The sequence below is a fragment of the Buteo buteo genome, chromosome 11 (assembly GCF_964188355.1).
Source record: "Buteo buteo chromosome 11, bButBut1.hap1.1, whole genome shotgun sequence".
Lineage (NCBI taxonomy): Eukaryota > Metazoa > Chordata > Aves > Accipitriformes > Accipitridae > Buteo > Buteo buteo.
The window spans coordinates 29,867,605-29,893,309 of record NC_134181.1 but is presented as its reverse complement, the minus strand read 5'-3'; the positions used below and the strand labels follow the sequence as shown (position 1 = coordinate 29,893,309).

Here is a 25,705-nt window from a genome sequence, read left to right as displayed (position 1 = left end):
GCAAGACACCTCCCTTCTTTACGAAAGTTTGAATTTGAAATTATAATGATTTTAAAATGACATACCGCTTGGTCAGGATTCGTTCCAATGAAAGCAAACAGTTGCCCCAGTAAGACACTGTACGTGGGTTTATCTCTGCTATCCTCAATGGTCAGTGACTGGAGAAGAGTGAAAGAGCTACTTCTATGGCTGGTAACATGGCGGCGCCTACGAGAATATCACATAATTACATCTGGCAGTAGTAAGCTCATCCAATGAAAAAAAACATGCTATGCTTGCAAAGTTTATGATGATTTTAAGAACACAGGCCACAGTGTTGCAAAGCAGCTTAGTGGAATAAACCCTTGTATACCTTTGACTTGATCTAGCAAACTCGATATCTTCGTTACCAATCATTTCCAAGTCAGATGGTGCTGACATACTGCGAAGGAAGACGGGCTGACGCACTGCGTGAGATATCACTTTTGTTTCAGATGCTGATTTACAGGCTGCAATATTACACAATACGAAAGAATGTCACTCCTGGTGTAGGAAGTTACGTATAAAACTTTTTTTAAATTACTGTGGACATTCCAGTGAAAGCTATAACATAGGGTGAAGAAAACACAGTCTAAGCAAGAACTTGCAATTCAGTTCTGAGGACTTTCCTGTTTTCAGGTATTGTTTCCAGTTAGTTTTGTTTTGATTAGGTTAAGCATTTTTTCCCGCAATAATTCAGGAGACTAAAGTTTAAATTCCAGATATTATTACTCAGACCTTAATTCACCATCATTATGGCAATCAGAAAACAAATACTCAACTTCACTTACTGTAAAAGAACTTATTTAATTTGAAAAAGTAAAAAAAAAAGTTTAATTTTAATTTAAGTGAAAGAGAGAAAATGAGAGGAAAGGAATAAATCATATCTTTAGAAAAAAAGAAAAAAAAAGTACAATGCTGGTAATGAGATATATACCTGGAGTCTCTGCAGGAGTACCAGATATACTTCTTGTGATACCAGACTGTGCTGCAATAGTGACATGTAATAACAGCTCTGCTCTGTTCATCAAGCTCTTAACTAATGTCTTTGTTTTTGCTAGGGGATGAGAGGTCTTCTGTATCAGTGAATTCACCTCTTGAAAAAACTTTTCCCTAAGATTACAAAGGAAAAATAAAAGAAGCAAACGCAATTATGTTCTAATGACTTCTGAAATAAAGTGTTACTGTGAGAAAGGTTATTTTAAAGAAGACACATAGCATCAATCTATTCTATGCCAACAAAGTAGAAAGCACAAAAAATTAAAGAAATAAACAAGTGATTTGTTAGTAAGTACTAGTAGCTGTAGGTACTAATATTAATATATTTAGCACAAACGTTTCTAACAATTTAATGAGATATTGCTAGACAGACAGGAAAATTAAGTTTTAAAGTATTTGCACCCCTCGTTAGAAGTTAATCTGAATGTTGCTGCTCCCAAAGATTGTTTTCTTTCTATAGGTCTACCAGCCTTTAATGGAATTAAGACATAAAATGTTTATGAAACATTTAATGCCAGCTTCTCTTTCACATCATTAGGTGTCACAGGGTACAATGAGATTCAAGTGCCTACTTCAATAAGCGTTTATGTATGTAAGCAACTTTAACCCTGCATAACTACTTTTGGAACTCACTGAAATTCCACAGTTGCTTAAAGTTGCCTATTTTTTAAGTACCTTGCCTAAATGGTAAACGTCACAGCCCACTACTAACCTTAATGCCAGGACCACATTCTCAAGATCACTTCCATCAAAAGAAACTTCTTTCATTGAACACAGAAGTTCCAATTCTTTCATCTTGCTCTAAACAAAGTGAAGGAAAAGGATGAACACGTATTGAGAGAGCAGCATGAAGCATGAGCACACACAGCAGCCACAATGCTTACCTCATTGAAGTGATAGTCATAAAAGAATGGGACATTGTTCTCCAGCTTCCCATGCATGGCGTCATCTACCTCATTCTGCCATTTCTGCTCCAGCTCAGCCACACTCTAATAGAGACAAAAATAACACCTATTGCAGTTGTTCATCTTAAGGAGTAGAAGAGATCTTAGAAGAAATCCGAGTACATTTTATATTTCTATGTTTCTAAAATGCTGTTAATACACGTTTATTCTCAAAAAAAGCCACCTGTTTTTTTATGTAGTTTTATTTTTACCTGCAATTGTCTCTCCATGGCATTTAGCTTCTTAAAGGTCTCTCCCATAATTTTACAAAGTAAATCATATTCTTCAGCATGTTCTTCCTGATACTGGAAATTTATGAGGGACTGGAGCGCATCAACCAAATTCAAATGTTTAATCACACATGAAACTACCATCTCCTCCATTACTTCTGGCTGAATCACTTCCCTAGGGTTATAGGTAAAGCCAAACTGATTAAGCAAGAATAACAGACAAACTTTGACAATTCATATTTATAATTCACTAGACGCTGCATTCACAAACAAGTATTTACAGAATATTAAACGCATACCATCATACATGACAGGCATGCTGCATCCTCACCGTTGCTTTTTTAGCTCACTTACTTTGGCACCAAACATTTCAAACAATAAAAGTCAAGTTAGAAAAATAGAGCAAAACAATGACTACTTACTTTATACTAGGTCTAAATTGAGGCCGAGCACGTCCAGAAATTTCCCTGAGTTTTATCATGATTCCTGGAGGCAGCCTAATCCTAGGCAGATCAAAATAGTGTCCAACGGGAGGCACTAGAACATCAGAAGGATACGTAAATTCTCTATCTTCATCTATAGTAAGAGGCAATGGAGAAGGACTTGGTGTAAGGGCTGGAGATATTACACCATTAGCTTCCACCTGCCACTGGCACCTGGAAAAATAAATAAAAACAGATGAAAAGGATTTTTTTTTTCCTCCAACTCTCCTCTCCTCCCTCATTCAGAAAGACACATTAGTCAACAACATGTTACAAAGACAGACTACATATTAACATATTAAGTGAGGCTTGTACCAAGCATAGCCCAATCCTCCTCTACTTACTCTAAAAAAACCCTCTATTCTACAGAATATTCCCTTAGTTTTAGGCAACACAGAACTCCTGAACAAACTCTGCAGGAAAAATTATCACATCACCACCTTAAAACACAAGACTTGAGCACAACTACAAAAGTCACCTTCCCTCAGAAAAAAACCCACATGGGAACTCAGATCAAATTTTTTTTTAATTTTTTTTTTTTTTTACCTTTGTAATAGTTTAGATCTTAAGAGCTCTTGACAGGTTTCTTCATCTTTGGTAATTTCTGGTCCATTGTATAATATCCGCAGCATAGAACAAGCTAACACAGAAAGGCCAAGTGCCAGGTCTACTAAGAATGGCAAGCCTCCCGACACATCCTCTGAAGACTCCTGTAGTAAGAATAGTGATAAGTTGCACTAATCAATTAGCCATGAAGTCCTTCCCCACTATATTTCAAGATAGGAGATTTTGTATTTTTATATATAATCTTTTTATATATAAGAGATACAGATATCTATCTATCAATCATGTGTCTTTTACACAAGGTATACTGAAAAAATGCTTAACAATTAAAAGCAATATATAAGAACAACTCAAGACAAGAAACAAAGCATTTAAACATTACTTTCCTGAACCAAGAAAGAAAAAAAAAAAGTAAAGTTATTTTTGGTTCAGTCATTCTTTGGCCTGCAGATCTGTCATCTCACAGGCCTAGTCCTAGCTTCCTGGTAGTGGGATTCAAGTTTCCTTTTGTTTGATCCCAGTGTCCCTCCCCTCTCTTCTTTATAGGCTGGAATCATTATTCCCTCATTAAATCTCCAATTTCCAGGTTGTTACAAGATATCCATCTCTCCAAAGAAATCCTGATCTACAAGCAGCAAGGGATATTCAAGTGACTTCATCCAAGTCCAGTGCCAATGACAAGAGCTAGATAAGACATATTTGGTAGTAACTATCTTCATAAAACCCTAAGCATGCTACAGACCATGCCACAGGGTATCTCTGGCTAGGGAAGCCAAACGTCTAAAACTTATGTCCTTTACATTGTAAAACCATGATTTTTTTTATTGCCAAAATAAGTAAGCTATTACTGGTTTACATTTCAAACATTAACTTCCAACTTTGAAGTACATTTCTATCTGAGCTGAGACGTGTAACAGACAGAAGATAAATTGAAGCTGAACCTATCCCATGGAATCTGTCACGTTTGAGTACCTGTGCTCGAACAGTGCAAGCAAAGCCCCACATAGCTTTGTCTGGAGTGTTGTGCTCACGACCACTCCGCATTTCAAAGGAGAAGGTGACTGTATCTCCTTCCACCTTAAAATTTTGATGGGGACGAGGGGAAAAAAAAAAAAAAAAAAAAAAGAAAAAAAGAAAAGAACATACATTTAAGAATTGATGCAAACAAATGGGCTTTTCATAAGAGTGGCTTATTTTATGGAGTAATGTCTTTAATGACAGTTACCTAAGTATTATTTTTATCTCCAATTATATACTCTGATTTAAGATTCTTCCCTTTTTGTAAGAATATCTTTTAGTGGACAATTTGATTTTAATTTTGCTGCTAGCTAACTATAGTAAAACAAACCACCATAGTTGTAGAATCAAAAGTAGAATTTATCAGTCTGTGTTACTTGGCCTTGATTTTCATCAAAACACTTTCATTGTTTGTCTGCAAGAAACCATGCAATAATCAACAGTTCTCTTCCTGAAGGAAGACAGACAAGCTCTTCAAGGAGAAGAATGTCAAGCATTAATAGAAGAATTTGCTAAAAAAGCAGTATAAAAATCTATGTCTGAAAAATAAATGAAATTCCATTAATTGTGAACAACGGAGTGCTTGTCTGAAATTGCTTTCCAGTTTATTACTTGTTGGTTTTCTTTTTTAAATCATTTTTTGTTAAGTATATAAACCCAGTTTTAGTGTGGGACAATGTAGCAGCACAAACATGTAAGAAAAAAATAAATCATATTGCATACAGTCTGAGGGAACATACTGCAAAATTCTTGAAATACTAAAGTTTCAAGTTTGAGGGATTTTTCTGTCTTGGCTTTACTGCCAAAAGCATCCCATACAATTTTAAAACACAAACGCAAATGGTTGGAAAGTTGCTACATGTACTACTTGTTGTATTTGTGGGTTACTGTTAAAAAAATGCAGTCATGACCATGGACCTTAAGAAAATATGCACAGCCTCAGAGCGTGCAAGAATTTCTCCTAGGAAGATATACTTATGAGAACAGTAGTGCCATTAGAGACTCCAGGACTGAATCATACCAATAACGAATTCCAGTAAGACATAACAAAACAACATAAGCTCAAAGAGAGGCATCACACAACATACAGTTGAGTTTAAAGTTATTCCCCAAGGACATAAAAGCCCACTTAAGTGATCTCATCATGGATAACCATACACTTAAAAGCTTGCACTTCATTGCTATAAGGGTTAAAATGGACTCAACATGGTTTCCAAGGGGGATTTTTCTGTGTGAAATATTGTTGGATTATAATACTGTACCTTTACTAAGTCTTTCGGCCAACCAGTTCCTAAGACACTACGGCTGCCATATCCCAGTGTATTGCCTCCATACTCAGCAACCTTCCTACTGTTTGTGTTAGGACCAGCATAGATCACCAACTTCAAAACATAAAATACACTGTTAGACTGTAAGAGAAAAACAAGAAAATCTAATAATAATAATAATACTTAGCACTTACACCGCGCTTTATATTTTCAAAGCGCTTTATCAACATTAACAAATCCTCACAACAGCCCTGTGAGGTGAGGTGGCAAGTATTATTATCCCCATTTTACAGATGGGGAAACTGAGGCAGAGAGGAAATTGAGTGACTTGCCCCCGCGGTCACACAGCAAGTCAGCAGTGGAACTAGGAGCAGAAATCAGGAAAAATCCTAACTTCCAGTCCTCATGCTGAGCTAACTAGAACATACTGCCTCTCTACTAATAAACGGATTGATCCTGCTCCCAAAGTTAGTATTTTGTCAGCAACTTCAGTGAGAACATGACGAGGCCCACAGTTTTCTGTAGGAGTTTAACCAGTAATGGGCGACATTTTAATATTAAAGACACTTATTAACTAATGGGATTGAGCATCACAGGACTTGCTCTATGTCGAAGAATATATGGCAACAATTAGTAAGCAGCACAAGTAGCCCTCTGATTATACAAAGTAAATAAGTGCTATTAGTTGTGTTCTTGAAATTGAAAATACTTGTTCATATTAATCCATGTAAACAAGCCATTTATCATCAGGGAAAAAAAAAAGTAACCTTTCCAGTTCTGCCCAGTTTAAACAAACTGGGCTGATCTACAAAGCTACAAAGTAGGTAGGTAGATTAAAATTTGAGAAATAAGGAAAACAGAACAACAGCAAAAATGAGAATGAAGTCAAACTTTGATAGTCTGAGCCATCATGAAATGAACTTAGAAAATGGAAAAGTTGGTATGAATTTCAGGGGGAGGGGGACGGGGGGAGGACATGGACACGGGACGGGACAAAACAAGTCCCCTCCCCCCAAAACCCCATCCCTCTGGAGTCTACTATATTTTCCCTATTTCATGACTACCACTACTTCCAATATCTTTTGAGGAAACGTCCTTATTACAGAGCTTAACTCTTAACAAAAGATCCTCACAACTGGTAGGTTTTAAACACTGAAACAATCACTGGATATTATGTACTGAAACAATACACAAGAAGAATTAAGCATATATTCTTTTTGGGTTGTTTCTTCAAGAATAATAGTAATTAAACACAAACCATTTATCTTCATCTTCCTGCCTCTTCATGTCAACAACTCTTTGTACATTTTCTATCATTTAGCTAAGTCTAATTGTAAGATGAAATTCAAGTATTCTTTTGAAGTTATTCACATTTGTGCCACACAAGAAATAACCTCTCTGCATCCCTGTACTTTACATCCTTGAAGTAAGTAGACTGTGACATTACAGTGTACACTAACAAGCTCCTATCAATAAAAACCTCCCACGTTATCCTGATCACTCAAAATAAGGTGCCATGAAAGACAAGGGGCAGAAAAGATGAAAATGGGAAGTGCTGCTGCTGGAAATATATAGAAAAGAAAGTATTTCTGAATTGGCCCTTGCTTACCTTATCGTAATCATATTGTGAAGAACATCTGTTGTCAAATCTAAGATATAAACAGCGAGCTCCTGGAATATGTACAGTTTCTTTAAATTTATAGTTATCCCTGACAGGATGAACTGTTTCTACAGTCTTCCCCGCAGCCCAGGGAGCAGGGATCTTCAAACCCGTAAGAAAACCTGGTTCTTCTTTCTCTTCCAGCATTCTGAAATTAGAGTGAAAAATTAGTCTTAAAATTCAACACACAGATTTCTACTATGCATTCAGAAATCAAACTACAAAGTACTTAAAATCACCTCTCAGTATTGATACTTAGCGACTCAAAGTATTGACTCCTCACTTTAGGCATAACTGTATCGAGGGAATATGCAGAACTTATATAGCATAAACTCTGTACATTAGAAATAACTATGCCAATCTCTAACCTGTAAAGTCTGAACTTCTTCCTATGCTTTCCAATTTCCAAATTATGGTAAACAAGCTACAGTAGCACCATAAATAAAAAGTAAACGATACTATATATGGATTCTAACACATGATTGGTAGCATAAAGAAACCTTCCCTCCTGCAACCACACCCAAAACAGATTATACTGTCATAAAACAATGTGTCTAATATATCACTGAAGCTTATAATTTGGAGGAGGATTGAAAATAAATTCTTCTGAGTTTCCACACAGTATATTACACATTATCACTATTTCTAAGCAGAAGCTGTGTACCTTTGAGCTGAGACACTGGTTTTAAATGCAGAACTTAAAATGGTTGTTTTGCTCTATGTAAATGAAACCATTTAATATCTTTCCAATGGTTTTAATACTGTAGCTCATGCTGCTAGAGCAATTTACATTTTCTCATGATGGTCTTCCTTAGCCTAATTTATTGTAAAAGGAACACTTAGAATTAATTCCTAATGCTTGAAGTGAGGGAAAAAATAAAACAAACCATACCTTGTGCAAAAAAACTGAAGAATTATTTAATTCTATATGCAAAAAAATTTTAGAACTAATTGCCTTTTGTAAAGGCTTATATATCTCTAAGACAGCCTTACAAACCATTACAGCTTTGCCTTAAAAAAAAAAAAAAATTAAAAAAATTGCTGCTTTAAGATTTATCCCATAGCAATGGTCAAATGAACATTACAGCTAAGATATTTTATCCCATGAAAACAGCGAAATGTAAAGAAAATCACCTCTCATCAGGTAACAGTTTCCCTTTCTGTTCTGATGCACTACTGGGGGAACTGTTCAGTTCTGAGAAAACTGGAGACTGAGTTTTAAGCAGCAGTGCAGTCTGTGGCACAAAATATACAGTGTTAGAAATGTGCAAACAGTAATCATTTTAAGATCTCATTATTGAAATATATTAACAATCACACTGTATGTTGTTATTGACAATAAATCACTACTTAGTAGCTGTTGTACCAAGTCAAATTTAATATTCAGCATTATCAGCTTTTGTAGCTGTTGAGCAATTCTTAAACGCTGATCTGTCAATCACTTACTGCAGAAAGTTGACCAAGACCTACAGTGTTTTAGAACACGCATGCCACATGTCTTTCCCTTTGCAGACAACTGCTGACACAAAGACCCTACCTGACTTGTGTAAAGAACCAGCTGCACCAGCTGAGGCATCAAGGCATCAGCCATAGTTAGAGTTTGCAAATTTGGATGCATCAGAGATGTCAGTAGGACAGGAAGCAGATGACCAAGCATAGTAGCCTTCGTAATTTGCTCCAGGCCTTTTAATCTGTAGGGAAAGTCAAGGTTTACATAGTAACAACTATTTTCATAGAGTATCACTACTATTTTTAGTCATATGTTTAATCTTGTAACAGACTGCGTAAGTCAGCAATTCAAAATTCAGCAGAGAACACTTGCATTATATTAAAAAAAAAAAAAACACAACAAAATTTTAGTATCTTGCAAACATTGTAATTTCTTCAAAGTGTTAGCATCCTAGTCTTTGCTGTCAATTTTTACTAAATAATGACAGACCAGGGTAAATTAAGAGTTTAATAATTACTTAGAAAACTACAAGCTCCCATGGGCATGGGATGAAAGTCCACATCAAAGACAAATGTATTCATTCAGTATGCATATTAGGCTCCTAGCACACGTAGCTCAAAGTACTTTAAAACAGTCTGTATCTACAAAAATATATTTGAGCATGAAACCCATCTGAAAATATCTTAAAGCAATTGTGTATTGTCAATAAAAAAACCTAATCTTGCAGGTGCAGAAAAGCATAGAAACTGAAACCTGAAACACAACTGGGAGAGGGAGGTGTTTGTTTAATGAGAGAAAAGATTCACAGCTTTTGTTTACATCCCATTCCTGACATATATTTTTAAAGTGGAGGGGAGACAGGGAAGGGCAAGGTGATGCTATCTGATGAAACATGCAGGACATCATAACAACATCCAAGATTCGTCATGGATAAAATATCTAGTCCAGCTACTAGAGATGTAATAGTCAGGAATTTAAAAATAAAAAAATTGCCCTAGCTTACAGGAATATTCCCAGCTGACTGACTACAGTTTGTTTCCAGTTACCTTGCTTATAAATACCATTGTAACTCACTGAAACCTTACCAATTTGAAGTTTCTATAGATTATCAAGCTAGTAGTACTGACATGGAGAGTCTGATTATAAATTCTTCAAGAGATAAGCGCTAAGCCAATGCTATAGTAAGAAATAGCTCCTATACATTCAAAGCTCAAGTATGAAATTATAAAGAATAAGTAACGCTGTGCTTGTACAATAAGCCACAAAAAGCAACAGCTTACTGTTTTCAAGTTAGCATACTCATTTTTGTCTTACCTTTGCTCTCTATCAGAAATGTCACTGTTTATTAGTGCTGTAGTGACTTGTTGCAGCATTTCTAAGACTTCATCACATCCTGTCAAAATTTGTGTAGCAAGAGACAAAATGCTGGTCTTCAGCTCCTAGGTACAAAAAGAGTTACAGGATACTTAAATTCTTAGAGAATACAAAAAAAAGGACAACAGAACAAAACGATGGATTTCCAAATTAAAATAATGATAATGTGACCTGGCAGGCCTGCAGCAGTAGATTCATCCAAGACTTAAATTTGATTAATGCTAAGCCCCAAAGTGCTGGGAGAAACTAGGTGCATATTTTACAGGATGCACATCCAGTTTCTAGAGGGAAGGAATCCCCAAGTCCAGCACAGGAGAGCGAGCTGTTAGCCAGCCAAGGTACAGCATTGGTGACAGAATAGCAGGTATGAGGATCACTGTAGAGAGAGAAACTGAACAATGAAAACATGGGTGAATAGTGAGACAAGAAAAGTACTACAATATTTAGCATTTACTCAATGAGCATGAACAAATAACTTTCAACTGCAGCAGTTTACAAGCACACAAAGTCTCAAAGAGTAGCAGACAAAACCAGCTTAAACAATACCAGAAATTCAGAAGTCAATACCATTATAGAAGAACTGTTACTGTTACAAAAACTACTGTGACGAGACAGCCTGCATGCTAGGACAAATCTGGCTTCTACGAGTTCATTCAAGACTATTCCAGCAGTAATATGAAATTACACCCTTTTAATAAACCTCATACCAACAAGACAACCACTGTCCACAAAACTTGTCCTCTAACAGTTTCCTTGCCACAAACATTACTCACTCTATTTCAGACAACAGATGTAGGTGGTTCTACATAAGCTTTATTAGATAAAACTGCAACAAAGCAGAAGCCAGGTAAGGCAAACAAGAAAATCCTTTCCTATTTAAATCTGAAAAATATATTTTCAAGGACTACTTAAGTCATTTGGAGAAAAGAAAGTGGGGGGGGGGGGGGGGGGAGTAGTGTGTCCAGAAAGGATTCCTGGCACATGAATTTTCTTACTAGCACATACTAATTAAAATACATTTTAAACCTCATTATATGTATATTTAGGAAGGGAAGTGTCTGCTGTCACTGATAACATAGAGCCCAAGCTGAAATACTGAACACAAAACAACTGCAGACTTTAGCTGGAGAACAAGAAAAAAATGTCTACAATAATTTAACTATATCAAGACGAAAAGAACCAACAAAACAGCGTAAGTAGAATGCATTGCAGAAACAAGAGGTGTCACAGGAACACTGACTGTAGAGAACCATACTAGAATAAAACTTGGTGTTTACCTGTACCTTCAATGTCTCTCCCTGCAAGGAGCTGTCACTGTCATCATTTTCATCAGGTTTAATCAAAATAGTGTTACTGAGGAGGTGGTTCTGTACAGCCATCAGATACCGCAAACACGAAGATGCAGCCTTTAACATAAATAAGTACACTTTACATTATCTAAACTCTTTAATCAACCTTGATTCAGGCAATCCTTGTACTTTGAAATATAAAAGATGAAAAAAGTTGAGGGAGAGAACAAGCAAAAGCAAAAAATAATTTCCCTTGAACAGAAATTTTTTTTGCTGATTTAATGCAAGCTTGTTAATACATATTTAAGTGAAGGAGCTGGTTGCAAAACACTGAATTTTGTGAAATAACTTGCAAAACTTATAAAGGAGCAGTACCATTTTATTCAAGTATGTAACATTATAGTAATAGTCAACTACTGTAACGTTAATTAATTCTTAAAAGATAACGCCGCCATAGAGCTAAATTTAGTTCACATTCCTGAAGGTGATGGTTCCATGCTACTACTCCTTTCTGATCCTCCTGCAGCGCAGGCCATGACTTCCTGTCCCCTACCCAGTGTTTGCATGCAAGCTCACCTGCCTTTGCCATCAACTAGATCAGGAAGCTGATCCTGCTAAAAACATCTGTGCATACTTTTACCATTAAATAATGTCAACTTTCACTCATTTTTGTCTGTAAATGATAATCCTTTCTGCTTGCATGAATCATTATACACAACTGTAGAAAGAGTTTATTTTGTTGAAGTTGTAATGCTTTGAAGATTGAGATAAACAAAATTCCTTTAAATTGAAACAGCTATCAGAGCAATTGGAAAATATATCCACATATAAACCTGGTTTGGGATTACTGTACAATTTACTTTGCTGTAAAATTGTTTCTTCCTCCCTGTACAGCATAAACAAGACATTCTTTTCCTGTATTTGTTAAGACATACAACTATAAAAGTTTCACTTCTACACTTTCAGCGAAGATGACGGATTTAAGGAGGAAAAGAGCCAAAGGCAAATATACTTTTACCAAAATACATTTTACTTACAGGCACAGTTGAAAGAAGCCTTTGAAAGTCATCTTTAGATACAGTTTGGCACTTGGTGATTAAGACACAAGATTCTCGGACAACAATCTTGAGAATGTAGTGCAACAGCTCATCATTTAGTCTTCAAAAAAATGCAAGAAAAATGTAAAATGTTAATAGCCTAATTATGGTGTATTTTGTATAGCTCATCTCAAAAATCTCTGCAAGCTTTATCGTAAATTATGTGAAACCAAACCAAGTATCTGTTCAACTTCAGAGATTCAGACACAAAGAAAATCAAGCCTGAAACATTGAACAACAATCAATGCAACACATTAGCAGTGATTTCCTGCTCTGTGCTGATATAAATCTATTACTTCTAATGACTCCAAAAAAAAAGACTCCTTGCAACTTGAACAGGTACTTGAGATTGACAGTTTTACTGCTGAAAAGTCACCTAACATAGTGATATGGAGAGCAATGTCATAACATCGTACTTATGAATTATCGTCCACATTTACCATATACATGGTAAGTAAGCAGGGAATCCAAAACTAACTCAGCATACAGAAGTCTCCAAAGTTTCCCCTAAAATGTCAAACCTCTCTCCCTTGTCCTAGCGAAATTCTACCCACTATGGACACAAAGATAGAATTTCAGCTCACACTGCCAGTAAGGTAACAAGCAATTTCAGCAGAATTTTATGCAAGCTTACCTAAAGCAAATAACAGAAACATACATTATAAAAGGGGAAGAGGGGGAGCATATTAGAAACATACACTATAAAAGGGGAGGAGGGGGAGCATATTGTTATATTTTACCTATAATGATCATCATCTTCACTTCCAAATCTGTTGTTCTGAAGCTGTTCAGCTAAATTAGTCAGGATAACGTCACGAAGTTGAGAGAGACCACTATTTCTCTCTCCTAAAATGGAATGCAAAAACTTTTGCAAAACAGCATTTTACAGAATTAATATTTATTTCTTCAGATATCTTGCTTAATATATGCTACTTCTCAGAAATTAGTATATTTACAATGTAACCCAATTCCCTGCAAATATTATAGGCTGTTGAAACTTCCTCTCCACATAGCATTGTTTTAAACTCCAAAGACTTTGACTTACAAACACGTTCCTACAAAGTAACGAATTACTGTGCATCAGCTGCTTCTAAGTCCAGACTCCCATTTCATGGTGAATGCAAGTAGATTATGACTCTTTCACTAAGGACTAAAGTTACCTCTGCTTACTGTGTAATTGCCATGGGTAACATTAACTGCTAACTAGGTGTTCTAAAATACAACCTGGACAAGAAACGTTACTTACTAATAGTGACAAAACAGAACTTTAATGCTTTTCAATTTCAAACAGCTGCCTGATTGAGAAAAATTTTCCTTTTCTATACCTCACATAACTTGACCATGTAGCCATTCAGAAGGCAGTTTCAGAATTTGAAGCATTCCATAATTTCCTAGAATAGGATGGGTTTAAAACAGACTAGTGCTCAATATTCTGAACTGTTCTCCCTCCAGAGGTTGAGAAGTATTTTCACTTTTTGTATTCAATTAGAAAAAAAACCACACTCTCACATGTCAATAAGACATTCTCACCTTCAGTTAAGACCAATTTCAATAAATTATTGATTTCTGCTTCTCCAGGATACAGGATATTTAAACCAGAGCTAAAGAAAAAATAAAACCATGTATTACTTAACATATTTAAAAGTGAACAAAATAATTTCAATGGACACGTGAAAAATGGCATCACAGAATCTCAGCTTAGTTGCTCTAAATGTTACGTCAGATACTATGCAATAGCTTCTTCCAACTTAGAAAGGCATCCTCTATATTTTAACATTTATATTAGTCATAAAATACGTAGCTGATTTCTCCAGAAATCTCTTGTAACCAACTATTTTTTTATTGTTTAGGTCCCAAAGCTTCTTCAAGAGCTATTTGCTTCCCTCTGAGAAACTCCACATTAGTCACTTGTATATATGATGGCACAATCATTTTTTCAGGAAACAGATAGATGTCAGAAAAAAATGGATAATGGCTTAGAAAATGACTCAACTCTGGTGATAGGGTAAGGGCTGTGACTTATCTGTGATAAGAACAATGGAAAATGCAAGAGACTAACCAAGAAGTCACTACTGTTACAGTTTTATACTTATTAAAGACTGGCTCCTTGTAGAAGTCTTAGTTTCAGCTACACAGGAGATTCTAGAACTAGCATTTTGGAAACAACACAGCTACACATAAACACTCCTTGCGGAGATATTTTTCCCCTCTAACTTGTGATGAACTTCATCCTTTCTACATGAATTACCACATCAAGATAGAAAGATCACAATAACTTAAAAGGAGTACTTTGTGACTGTCTGAAGCGTTGAAACTATTATGCAGACTTCTTTTCTTTTTCCCTTTTCTTTTTCAGTAACACTCGCGTAGAAAAGAAAACTGATACGTTTTTCAGCTTCACACTGAAGCAGAGATTACTACAGCTTCCCTCCCTCTGGCTCATGCTGACCAACTTGTGATACAAACATCAGGAAAAGTTATACATTGTAAGCTAAGTTTGAGGTTTCCATTGGTATCAGAATCCCCTAATGAGAAAACAGAAAGAAGGCGATATTGCCTAATCCCCACCTCTGATTTTTTTTACAAGTCATTGGAGGCTATAGGGTTAAACAAGGGAAAAATGCAGCAGCTGTCCATACAGTTGACAGGATACACTTTCCTCTGTCAAAAAGCAAGATCCTGAAAATGCTAGCTAATCATACTAAGATACACTATTCTTCTTCACTCAGAGTTGCATAAAACCACTGAAATTTGGAATGTTGTGATTCACACAAAAAAAATGCAGGTTGATCTTCAGAAGATTTTGTTCTCAACCTTTGGAGCACTTCCCACTTGAAAGCAGATTATATTTGTACTTAGGACGTTTGAGACAGCATTCCTTGTCCTTGAGATTTACATTATCTCCTTTTCGTGATACGCAATCACACTTTTTGCTCGCTTCCCTGTACTTAGTCATTCTGCTATTTTGACAAGCCGGAGAAATGAAATTACACAGCATCAGATTCAAGAGATGCAGTAGCTAATGTGATGTGGAGCTAAAGCAACCATCCTGTTTAAATGTTTGATGACCTGGTATACCAGCCCAGAGACATAATGCCCACCCTTCTACCAAAATAGATTCCTGTTTTCTAAACATAAACCTGACTTTCTCAAGACAGTCTTACTAGTGTGCTCGTGTTTTTCCCTGGGCCTTCAGTCTTACAGCATTCCTCAAGTATTATTCGTACTGTTTTCCATTATATTCTTTTCATTTAGGAGGATTTCAGTACTGTCTCTTGAAACACAGGTATAACAGCTCATAACATTAGCTTTGCCCATTCCAGAACTCCAATAAACTATATAAGCTAAATGTGGAAGACATTCTAGCCATCACTGAAATGCAGAAGACTTTGCTTGAATAGCAGCTGTATTATAATAAACATTAAAAAAAACCTAAAGAAAGCCAATAAAAAGCAACAAATGAAAAATATGGAAAGTAATTACTGTTATTTCACTGTCATCATGACAAACACATTGTATTTCCTTTCTTCCACAGATATAAATCATAATAATTTTATCACACTATGTCAACCTAAATTTTATCATATTAATTTAAAATTAAACCGCTGAATACAATTCGAATGTTCATCTGTTACAACATTTTCAAATAATCTAAAATCTAAGTTAAGTTTAATGTGACGAAGCGGATATTTACCTAATAGCTAGACAAACCTCCTTCTGAATTTCAGAGCAAATCTGATCCCTTGGTGCCATCAGTAACTGCCAAAGTAATAGGCCAGACCTTCTAACAATATCTCTGTTTCTTTCGGTTTGTGGGCTGAAGAAAAATTTAAAAACCACCTAAGGAAAATTAAACACAACAATATTAAAAACTTAAACACTGTTCACATTAACTCTTTTTCTGCAGTCAGTTTCTCAAACTAGTTGTCTAGGTCACTAGAAATCTCAGAGTCAGAAACTGACTTTGGATCAAAAAAAAAAAAGGAGAAACAAAAAAAGAAAGAAATAAGGAAGTAACCTCTCTGGATTTTATTTTAATCTATAAAGGTAGCAATTACACTTACATTTAAATTAGGACTCTTGAATGGGTGTGTAAGATACTGCAAAGCCACTGCTAAGTCAATCTCCATTAAATTGAATGCAATGGAGGGGAAAAAAAACCCAACTAATAAAATCAAGTGGTTGCCTGTATGCTAAAGCAACTTTTTTCTGTGTGTTTATTGCGTAGTACATTTAAAATGCCCTGGTACCTGAAAGACAACAAGGATGCAGCGTATTATACATGTATCTCCATTCACCATAGCTTTTTCCATAATGTCACAAATACTGCTGAGATGATGTGCTTCAATTGGATGCTGCTTGCCCAAAAAATTTGTTATGGGAAGATTGTTGCTGGCTGCAAGCAGGTTGAGTTGGTGGATACACATGGCACCAACATGGTGCAGTAACTGGTTAATAACCTCATTTGTGGTTGTTGCATCCCCTAGAAGAAGAAAAGCAGTTCAAATGCTGTCTACAAACACAGACCATAGCATTAGCATTTGCTTCTAGAATGCAAAATATCAACATCATCATCTCTAACTTCAGGACACCTGCCCTTGTGATAAACAAAAGAATTACCCACATCACTTTTTTAATGTGCTAAAGGTAGCCAGAATCTGGAAACTTCCACGTCTCGCTTTTTCCTCTCTTAAAGCAAAGATAAACCATGACCAATATTTATGAACAACTTTTCAAGAATGAACTCAACGTTTAATAGAAAATTTCAGGAGGTAGTTTCTGTATATTTACTCTATGATAATTGTACATTTCACTTCCACTTTGTATAAAATGCTGACTTGTAGGTTTACCTCACCTTTGGGCTCTGTAATGACATGACTCACTCCCAGTCTCTGACAGACACAATGGAATGCCTGGTTCCCGGGATTACACCACTGATCAATATAATCATTAGAGCATGTCCATATCATGTTATTCATAGTATCATAACAGGCACCTAAGAAAAGGAAAATATTTTGCACACCAAATTTTAGAACGTTTGTTTGAAAACCAGACTAAAGTATTTTTATAGCAGATATAAATCCAAATTATTTGCTTTAAAAGTTCTCTGTCATGTGACAGCAATTTAGTAACAACACATTGGAATGAAAAACATTAAAAGGAGATTTCTTAACAAAGGAATGAAGTAAATGCACATCTCTTTTGATGTTTCAAGTACATGTATAACAGCATGCGTTCCAGATAAATAATGAGCACTGGAGTATTTACAGGTACATAATCTGTATCATTCCTCCACAAACTTACCACACATTGCCACAGTGCATAAACTAAAAATACTCAAGTCTGGCATCAGATACTAGGAACTTCTAGGAAAAGTAGAGGGGAAAAAGTTTCAAATTTATTTTGCTACAGCTACTGACAATTAAGCATCCTAGAATTTGTTTTAAAGGCCTTGTGATAAAAACATAGTAGCTTTAATAAAACTGACAGTTTGCAAGGTGCAACTGTTAAAAAAAAAATAAGCTTAGAGAGTCATCTCCTCAAAAGCTCAAAGCCTACAAACACAAGCAGGTCCCAAACAGTAGAAGGAAAGGGATGAGTGGATTATAGGTGCATCTGTTCTATGAGAGAGGCATTTACCGTACTTCAAAAATTCAAAAATTACCTATTTGTCTACATGTTTCAAATGACTGAGTTTAATCTCCAGTAACAGTAGCCAACAGGTTAACATACAATTATACTTATCCATGCATCCTAGTATTGAGAATATAATTTAAAGCTATTTATTGCAAACATTTTTAAGACATTCGTTTTTAGGCAACATAAAACCACTGCTTATTAAAACGCTAGCAATGATATGCAGTGTCTAAGTAGCATGGACACTGTTCAAAAGATTATTTTATTACACCAAGCAGGGTTAAAAGGAAAGGGGAAAAAAAGAGTCCTGAAGAAAACACTCATGAAGTTTCAGTCATAAAGTGATAGGGAAATCAGAAATACCTACAAAGTCTCTCCAGCTAAGAGGCATTTATTTATTTTCAAATACAGATATAAGATACTCAGAACTTTGTAGCACCTTACGGCATAAGCAGGGTATAAATATCAGACTTCTTTCAAGACTCTCTTCTGCTACAGAAAACACTTTTCTTGAGCTTGTGTGCAGCTAAAACTGCAAAAGCAAAATACCAGAAATTCCTTCAGGGAATTCTGAACTTTCAAAAACATTAAATTTACAAATTTTCACCATAGACATGAAACTCTACCAACTGCAGAATTGCTTACTGCAAATTAAAATCCAGATAGATTATTTAGAATCTAAGCATTGAATATGTCTAGTTCTGAAATATTCCCAGAAAAGAGATCTACTTCTTACCAAGTCCTGGAACTAGAGCACCACGTCCAAGTGAACTTCCTGCAGCATCAATGAGATCTGCTCGGCTTGTGAACTGCCCATCCGAAATATTGAACACCAAGCTTGAAGCAAGAACTACACAGAAAAAAGTCTCTGATAAATTTCTGAGAAGTTTATTGTATTTCAGAAAACCAAGGTCTTAAAATCTGCCACAAATGTATCTGACTTACTTTTTAAAGATGACAAAGCACTTGTTCCTCCAAAGAGCGAGCGTGTTGCAGAACTGCCTGATCCACCTGGAGGTGGGACCAACATCACCAAGTACGTTCCACATGTGTATATTGGAGTCTTCCTTAACATTTTCAGTGGCAGCCCACAGCTAGTGTTTGCAGCTGAAATATTAAAACAGAAAAATATAACACAAACGTGTATTTCTTCAGAACATTAAAAACTCGCAATAAAAGGTAGCAAACAAGGCAGATTTCTATTTAGGGCTTCAAATAAATCAATATGGAAATTCATTTAAGCTACATTTTGCAGCATTTCAAAGTTGCTTTAAGAAGTTGTATATAGGGGTGGCCTCATATTCCCACACAATCAGCTTTAATCCCCAGAAAGATACAAACAGTTTCACAGGTTATTTAACTAAAGAGAACAATTAAAAAAAAGATGGCAATCTCTAGTTTCCAAACCATGAAAATTAGGAGCCTAAAATTTAAGTATAAACAAAACTGCTTTAAGAATTACATGGTGATAAACATATTGAAAGCAGTATCTCAGAGCCAAATAATCTTTTAACATGAAGAGATCATTTGAGATTCACTACGCATTTACTATTTTAAGTTCTCCTGCTCCACATGAAATGTATACAGTCATAATGATCTAGCTCCTGTCACAGCTGATCAACACTTTTCTGAGCATTGACTAAAGAATTATCCAAGAATAACCACTTCTTCTTCTTCTGTAGCACTCTAGTTGTTAACTGGCAAAACACAGCCTTCAAAATAGCTCTTCAAGCTATTCTTTGCCCATTTCCCTGTAAGCATATCTATTTCCTGTATAATTTATTTTTATGGAAATGCCTGTAATTGTTTAAAATTGAAGAAGGAAAACTCACGTACATATGAAGGAAGAAGAGAAGTAATTCAGGATAAACCAAACAAAATCTTAAGACAAATCTTACAAAGTTCCAGATCATCCTGAAAGCCACCAATGCTGTTCATTAAAGATTCCCTAATTAACTTGGGTAGTTTCAGCAAGCCCATAAAAGAATACGCAAACATTGTGCAAATTACCTCAAAAAAGCAAAATTACCTCCAATTTATAATATTCAACTCACTTGTGAAACAATAGTTTCATTTTCTAAACTGCAGTCCATTTCTACATAACAATTAGAAGGCCAGCTGAACTGCCAGCAGAGAAATGCGATTATCAGTTTGATCAAATGTGGCATAAACCAGTCCTATAATTGAATACATGGGGAAAAAAGGGTGCTGCAAGTATTCTTCCTGTTTTTCATTCTTAAACTTTTCTCACAATCAATGCTTAATTTAGCAAAGGAACTCGTAATTCAAGCATTAAGCAAATACTACATATATATATATTTTTTTCTCAAACAATTATTTTGGAAACAAAAATGCACTTTTTTTGTTTGGTTGGGTTTTTTTGTTACATGTCCTAAGAGGTTAGTAATTACTGGAACTAAAAGCATGAAAAATTACTGAGAGTCAGTAAAACCTCTTCTGACCTGCTTGGTCCTCTTTCAATGTATTGGAGATTGTAGAGCCAGTGAGAGCAGCCAATGTTGCTGACGGGGAGGCTCTATACCTAGACAGCCTACTCAGAAGCATCTCATTTATACTCTTTGCAGATTCACCTTCTTTTCTCATTAATATAATTCGTTCCTGCAGAGGATTTGCTATACATACACCATTTTCAACCTATTAAAATGGAGGAAAAAAAATACTTTTAGATATTGAAATCCATAGGAGACAGATTACCCTAACTGAACAGTAAAATTGAACAATATAATATATCAAGTAGGGATACAAACTTAAACCCTGCTGGCAGAATTTCTAACAAAAAAAGTGTTATAAAAGCTAGACAGATGAGTATTTGTTTTGTTTGCAAATTTGTGGTTCAATATAGTATCTTCTATTTTGTCTGTCCTCAGAGACAGACTGCTTGTCATAATCTTAAGTTTATTCATGGAACTCTACTTAAAAATATTTAACCTCCCTGTATTCTTAATGATGTTTCACTGGCAAGTTTTGTAAAAAGAGGCCTTTAAATCATTTGCCAGCCAGAAAGTGTAAGCAATGATTTTCTTAGATTGTAATCTTCAGGGGACGTGTCATTAAAGAATGCATCTCTTGATGAAAGTAAGATCTGATTTACAGCATTAGGCATTTTCCATAAGTTGTACTACTATAGCCTACCACTTCTAGCTCCACCATCCCACTAAGTACAGCTGTTGTACAGCAACTGCTAAGCAGATATACAGACATTGCATCCAAAGTATCCCATCAAAACTAAATCCTCATACAATTTCAATTATCAATACTAGAGGTCTATGAATTGCTGTAAACTCTGCTATATAAATGAATAAATTTTTAGACTGAGGTGCTTCATTGTCAAATTAAAATACATGCACATATAGAAATGCAAGCATATATAAGTATATATACATACACATATATAAGCCATTGAGAGTAAAGGGAGTTCAAACTACTGATACATTTCTCTAGACTTAATATTTTGAAATGCATTTCTTTCTATACTAAAACCAATGACTGTCATACAACATAAAAACCATTTTAGGCTATAAAATGGAGTGTAGACAAAACAATTGTATTTGTAACTTGTGGGACCTGATTGGCTTTTAACACAATGCGGATCCACAGTAAACAATGCTTTAAATCCTAATACATTGAATTACTGTCCCAGCATAAAACTTAATTGCTAATTATAATAAAATACTTTTTACAAGATAACTCATACTGCTGGAGTATGACAGTCATACGTCCTCTCAACATAGAGCTGAACAATACACCTTCTGTTCTGTTAAAATTTATTTCATAAACACATTACAAACAGCTATTCAGATTACACATATCAATATTCAAACCTAATATGCTGAACTGAAAATTCTAATATTTAATTAAGCAGTAGTCATGCTACCAACTCCAGAGTCATAGAAAACACATAATTTGCTTACTATAAGTTCAAAAATATCCATAAAGACAGAGTGGCCTTTTGGTGTTTTTTCATTGAGGCTTGCAGGAGACCAAATCCAGTAGAAATATGTGCCATCTGAAGAAAGATGCACGGTAGTCATAGTACTGCCAACTGGGAAGTGATTTACTGGCATTGGGATTATTTGACATACCTACGAGAAGGAGAGAATCTTAACAGTTCTCATTTTGAAGTCTGTTGTTATGATTATTAACAGTGTACTTAAAAATAAATAAATGAATTAAGATCAAGTGCAGTTAGTCCATAAGAGGCTTATTATTGGATATAATACTACTATTACATTTATTTGTTACAAAGAGCTATTCTATAAAGTTTGCCATATGGACTTGCTGCATATAGAACAGCTTATCTATCTAACATTTAACATATCTAAAAATAAAAGGATCATCTCCTCTCTAATGACTGCGAGCATACCCACAGTACCATAAAGAGTACCATGCTAAAGAGTTATCTACTTTCTGCAACTTCTCTGAAACATTACTTGAAACTTTGGAAGAAAAGGGGAATCCAAACATTCTTAGTTTCAGGAAACACACTGGACATAAATGTGCATCCATCCTTAAAACCATGGCAGGAAAAAACCCAGAGTAAACCAACTACCTATTTTTACAAAGGATGACAGTTGTTTATCTACAAAACACAATTAGATCAGAAACAATACCTGAATTTTGTTACAGTAGAAGAATAATGAGCTGTTCAGGAAGATTATGTTTTCAGTTTAAGTCAAAGTCCATTTTGCTATTGTTTGATTGTTTTATAATGTGACCATACTATATTCTAGCTCTTACAATACTATCATAATTACATGTACAGTGAGTACATCACACATGTACTGTAAGTACAGTGTAAGTCTGTATACACATATATATGTGTACATACACACACATACATATACATGCATACATATACACACATTAACACAGAAACAAAGTAATATCTATAACATAACTTACAAGTTCTATCATGCAATGCTTTCCAATGGGGGTTTATAAAAAGGCAGTTTCACAAAGTAAAAAGAAGAAACTTCAAGGACAAAACTTATTAAAGCTAGAAATTATTGCGATTAATTAAGAACATTTTCTTACTCTACTATAACTGCAATGAACTGTTCCTTTTACCTGAAGGGTATGCTGATCCACAACCTGGAAAAGGGAGTGAGGCTTATTATCAAAGGAGACGGGCCGATGAAGAAGTTTGCTGTTGCCAAAAGCAACCCACCCAGTCTCCAGCTCCTCGTTACGGCAGTACACAAAACCTCTGGCAAAAAAAGCAGTATATTAAAACTCTTTAAAACCCCATGCTATTTTCTTGTTTTTCGAAGAACAACTCGCAACCACATTCTTGAACTTTGACTGAACTTAAATTCAAGTTGGCGTAAGGCAACAATTCTGACTGTAAAAGACTTAAAAGCATAAAGAAGCCTCATGACTTCAAGCAATAAAGCAGCAAGAAGGTACAGTGAGTCATGTCTGCACTAATTTATATAATGAATGACATACTTAGAATACAAATACTTACAAATTCAGCAATCATACAACTATAAAGGTCACAAGACTAGTCTATAGTATATCCCTCTCAGCAAATAATAAACCAACTTATTACACATTAAAAAAAATAATATCTAAAATACTAGCTATTCTTCTAGTATAGCTCTTTGCAGGAGGTTGGACTAATGGCCTCCAGAGGTCCCTTTCAACCTAAATTATTCTACAGTTCTAGAGAAAAAGTACTCAAGAAAAGTTTCAGATGTGAAAACCAAAACATTAAAATAGCATTTAATGAAAATGCATAATATGCTCTAGTCTTGTCACACTTAACATGAGAGAGGTTACCAAAACAATAACTTTTTTTTTAACAGATCTGCAGAATAGCAAATATTCAACTGTCACTTACCGCAAAGTACCATGCAATCCAGATCCTAATTTGCTTATTCCTCTGCCCACTGAATTAGTTGTATAAAGATAGAGCCCATCTGCTGCAAGACAGCGCCCTAAGTCTGCATCTGAATCAGGAAGAAAGAATAGAGCAGACCTCCTCTGTAACATACAAAACTGGAAATTCTCCATGGTCATTACACTCCTGTGTAATGCTACCACAGCAACTGAAAACCAACAGATGCTCATGACAGGTCATTACCAATGGGTCAGAACCATTTTTTTAATGCTGAATTTATTATTCAGTGTTCTAAGAGCTACTGTAACATAGTCAAAGTCCATCTTCTTTACAGTAGTTTCTTTGCATTTCTTTCAAGCCTTACAGAGGTGCCTAGACTACGCCTAACTCACTCACACGAATACTAAGGCTATTTAAATCTCCTGCTGTTGCCAAATAACAAGAATTAGGTGCTAGTCACTCAGCTTCTCTTTTGAGATAATAAATGACATTAGCACTGTTTTCTCATGATTCAAATGTACATCATGCATTTCTGAATAATTTCTTTTTCCTGTGTTGTGTTCTCATTCAAGTGTTAAAGACCTGTCTTTGGGTATTATGGCCCAAGCTGCTGTAAAAAAAAAAAAAAACAGTAAGTTTGAACTTGCTTTTTCCACACACTATTCAAAACTATAAATACAGTAGGAACTAGACTAGCATACCCAACCATGCTTAGGAACACAGAACTATTCAACCAAACTTATTTCAAGTGGAAAATTCCTTTACTTAAATTAAAAACAACTTGAGTATTTGCTATTAAATGCCTTCAGAATGACGCAAAGGAGTAGAAGACCATTCTCTTCTGTTTTTGCAACAGGTAATGCTGTTCAGAACTCAGAACTGGCAGCAAGATAAAATACAAGCAAGCCTTATGACTATGCAAGCCTTTTTGCTCATGACCGCTGATTTAACATACTGTTTGTGGGGAAGAAATAATCTAATATTGAGCCTTGATCTAACTTCTGGTACAACTCTGTGCTTCTCTTAAAGCTAGTAAACAGACCCTTTCACCTCTGAACACCATAAATGAAGACAAAATGTATTTCAAATACAGCTGTGTCACTCACAAAGTAGTAATTATTAACAATCAAGATGGGACGCACAAGGCAAAGCCTTGTAACAGGGTTGTCAATAAACCAGTCCAGTCAACCTATTTAAGTTCACAGAATCTGAACAGTCAGCTAGGGAAAGGAAAAAAAAAAAAAACCCAACCCCAAACCCACATCTAGTCACTCTCACAGCAAGAAAACCTTTCCAAAATATACATCTCTACATTAAATTTGCAGATAGCCTAAAATGAAAACTCAGACTTGTAAATTCCTATGGCTTGCTCTAAACTTAATGACATGTCATCAAAGCTTCAACTAATATTCCTAAAGCAATATGAACTCTCTCACTTAGTGCAAAAATAGTAAGCAAACAAAGCAGTAAAAACTGAGAATTAATTCAGGGAAAGAAATATAAGACAAAGCATAACCCCCCCCATACAAAACCGAAACAAAAGTAGAATAGGAAAAGGGGAAAAAAAAGGCAATGAACTTGTACTTCTAAAAATAAACATGCTCTGCCAGTGATAGCTACTGAATACAGTGATACTGCACAGGGAAAAAAAAAATTACGCTTACTGAAAGACTAACTAAAGTGGATAATATCCAAACTCAGTTTGACCTCTCTGCAAAATTCCCACTGAAGTCAGGGAGGGTCACTGTATCTACTGCTTTGATGGTTTCCTACAGCCTGACTACTAGACAATTTAAAATAGCACCTGATCTTC

At 35.4% G+C, this 25,705-nt stretch overlaps 1 protein-coding gene across 7 annotated transcripts in view; it reads right to left on the bottom strand.

Annotated features, from left to right (window-relative positions):
• The window catches only part of HECTD4 (HECT domain E3 ubiquitin protein ligase 4), a 78,038-nt gene that overhangs the window by 35,779 nt on the left and 16,554 nt on the right, over positions 1-25,705 (bottom strand). For 4 of the 7 annotated variants that reach the window (XM_075041207.1, XM_075041208.1, XM_075041212.1 and 1 more), the window contains exons 5-31: positions 23,893-24,001; positions 23,118-23,256; positions 21,962-22,132; positions 20,492-20,684; positions 18,975-19,136; positions 18,766-18,879; positions 17,248-17,388; positions 16,643-16,875; positions 16,087-16,232; positions 13,923-13,993; positions 13,133-13,238; positions 12,333-12,453; positions 11,284-11,412; positions 9,947-10,071; positions 8,720-8,873; positions 8,317-8,417; positions 7,132-7,330; positions 5,517-5,663; positions 4,210-4,314; positions 3,220-3,383; positions 2,614-2,847; positions 2,174-2,366; positions 1,902-2,006; positions 1,730-1,818; positions 956-1,131; positions 353-488; positions 66-207 (exon numbers count right to left, since the gene is read on the bottom strand). In XM_075041207.1, the coding sequence (XP_074897308.1) occupies positions 66-207; positions 353-488; positions 956-1,131; positions 1,730-1,818; positions 1,902-2,006; positions 2,174-2,366; positions 2,614-2,847; positions 3,220-3,383; positions 4,210-4,314; positions 5,517-5,663; positions 7,132-7,330; positions 8,317-8,417; positions 8,720-8,873; positions 9,947-10,071; positions 11,284-11,412; positions 12,333-12,453; positions 13,133-13,238; positions 13,923-13,993; positions 16,087-16,232; positions 16,643-16,875; positions 17,248-17,388; positions 18,766-18,879; positions 18,975-19,136; positions 20,492-20,684; positions 21,962-22,132; positions 23,118-23,256; positions 23,893-24,001 (3,905 nt within the window). The remainder of the gene's footprint in view (positions 1-65; positions 208-352; positions 489-955; positions 1,132-1,729; positions 1,819-1,901; positions 2,007-2,173; positions 2,367-2,613; positions 2,848-3,219; positions 3,384-4,209; positions 4,315-5,516; positions 5,664-7,131; positions 7,331-8,316; positions 8,418-8,719; positions 8,874-9,946; positions 10,072-11,283; positions 11,413-12,332; positions 12,454-13,132; positions 13,239-13,922; positions 13,994-16,086; positions 16,233-16,642; positions 16,876-17,247; positions 17,389-18,765; positions 18,880-18,974; positions 19,137-20,491; positions 20,685-21,961; positions 22,133-23,117; positions 23,257-23,892; positions 24,002-25,705) is intronic. The other 3 variants (XM_075041210.1, XM_075041209.1, XM_075041211.1) reach the window with 3 other exon arrangements.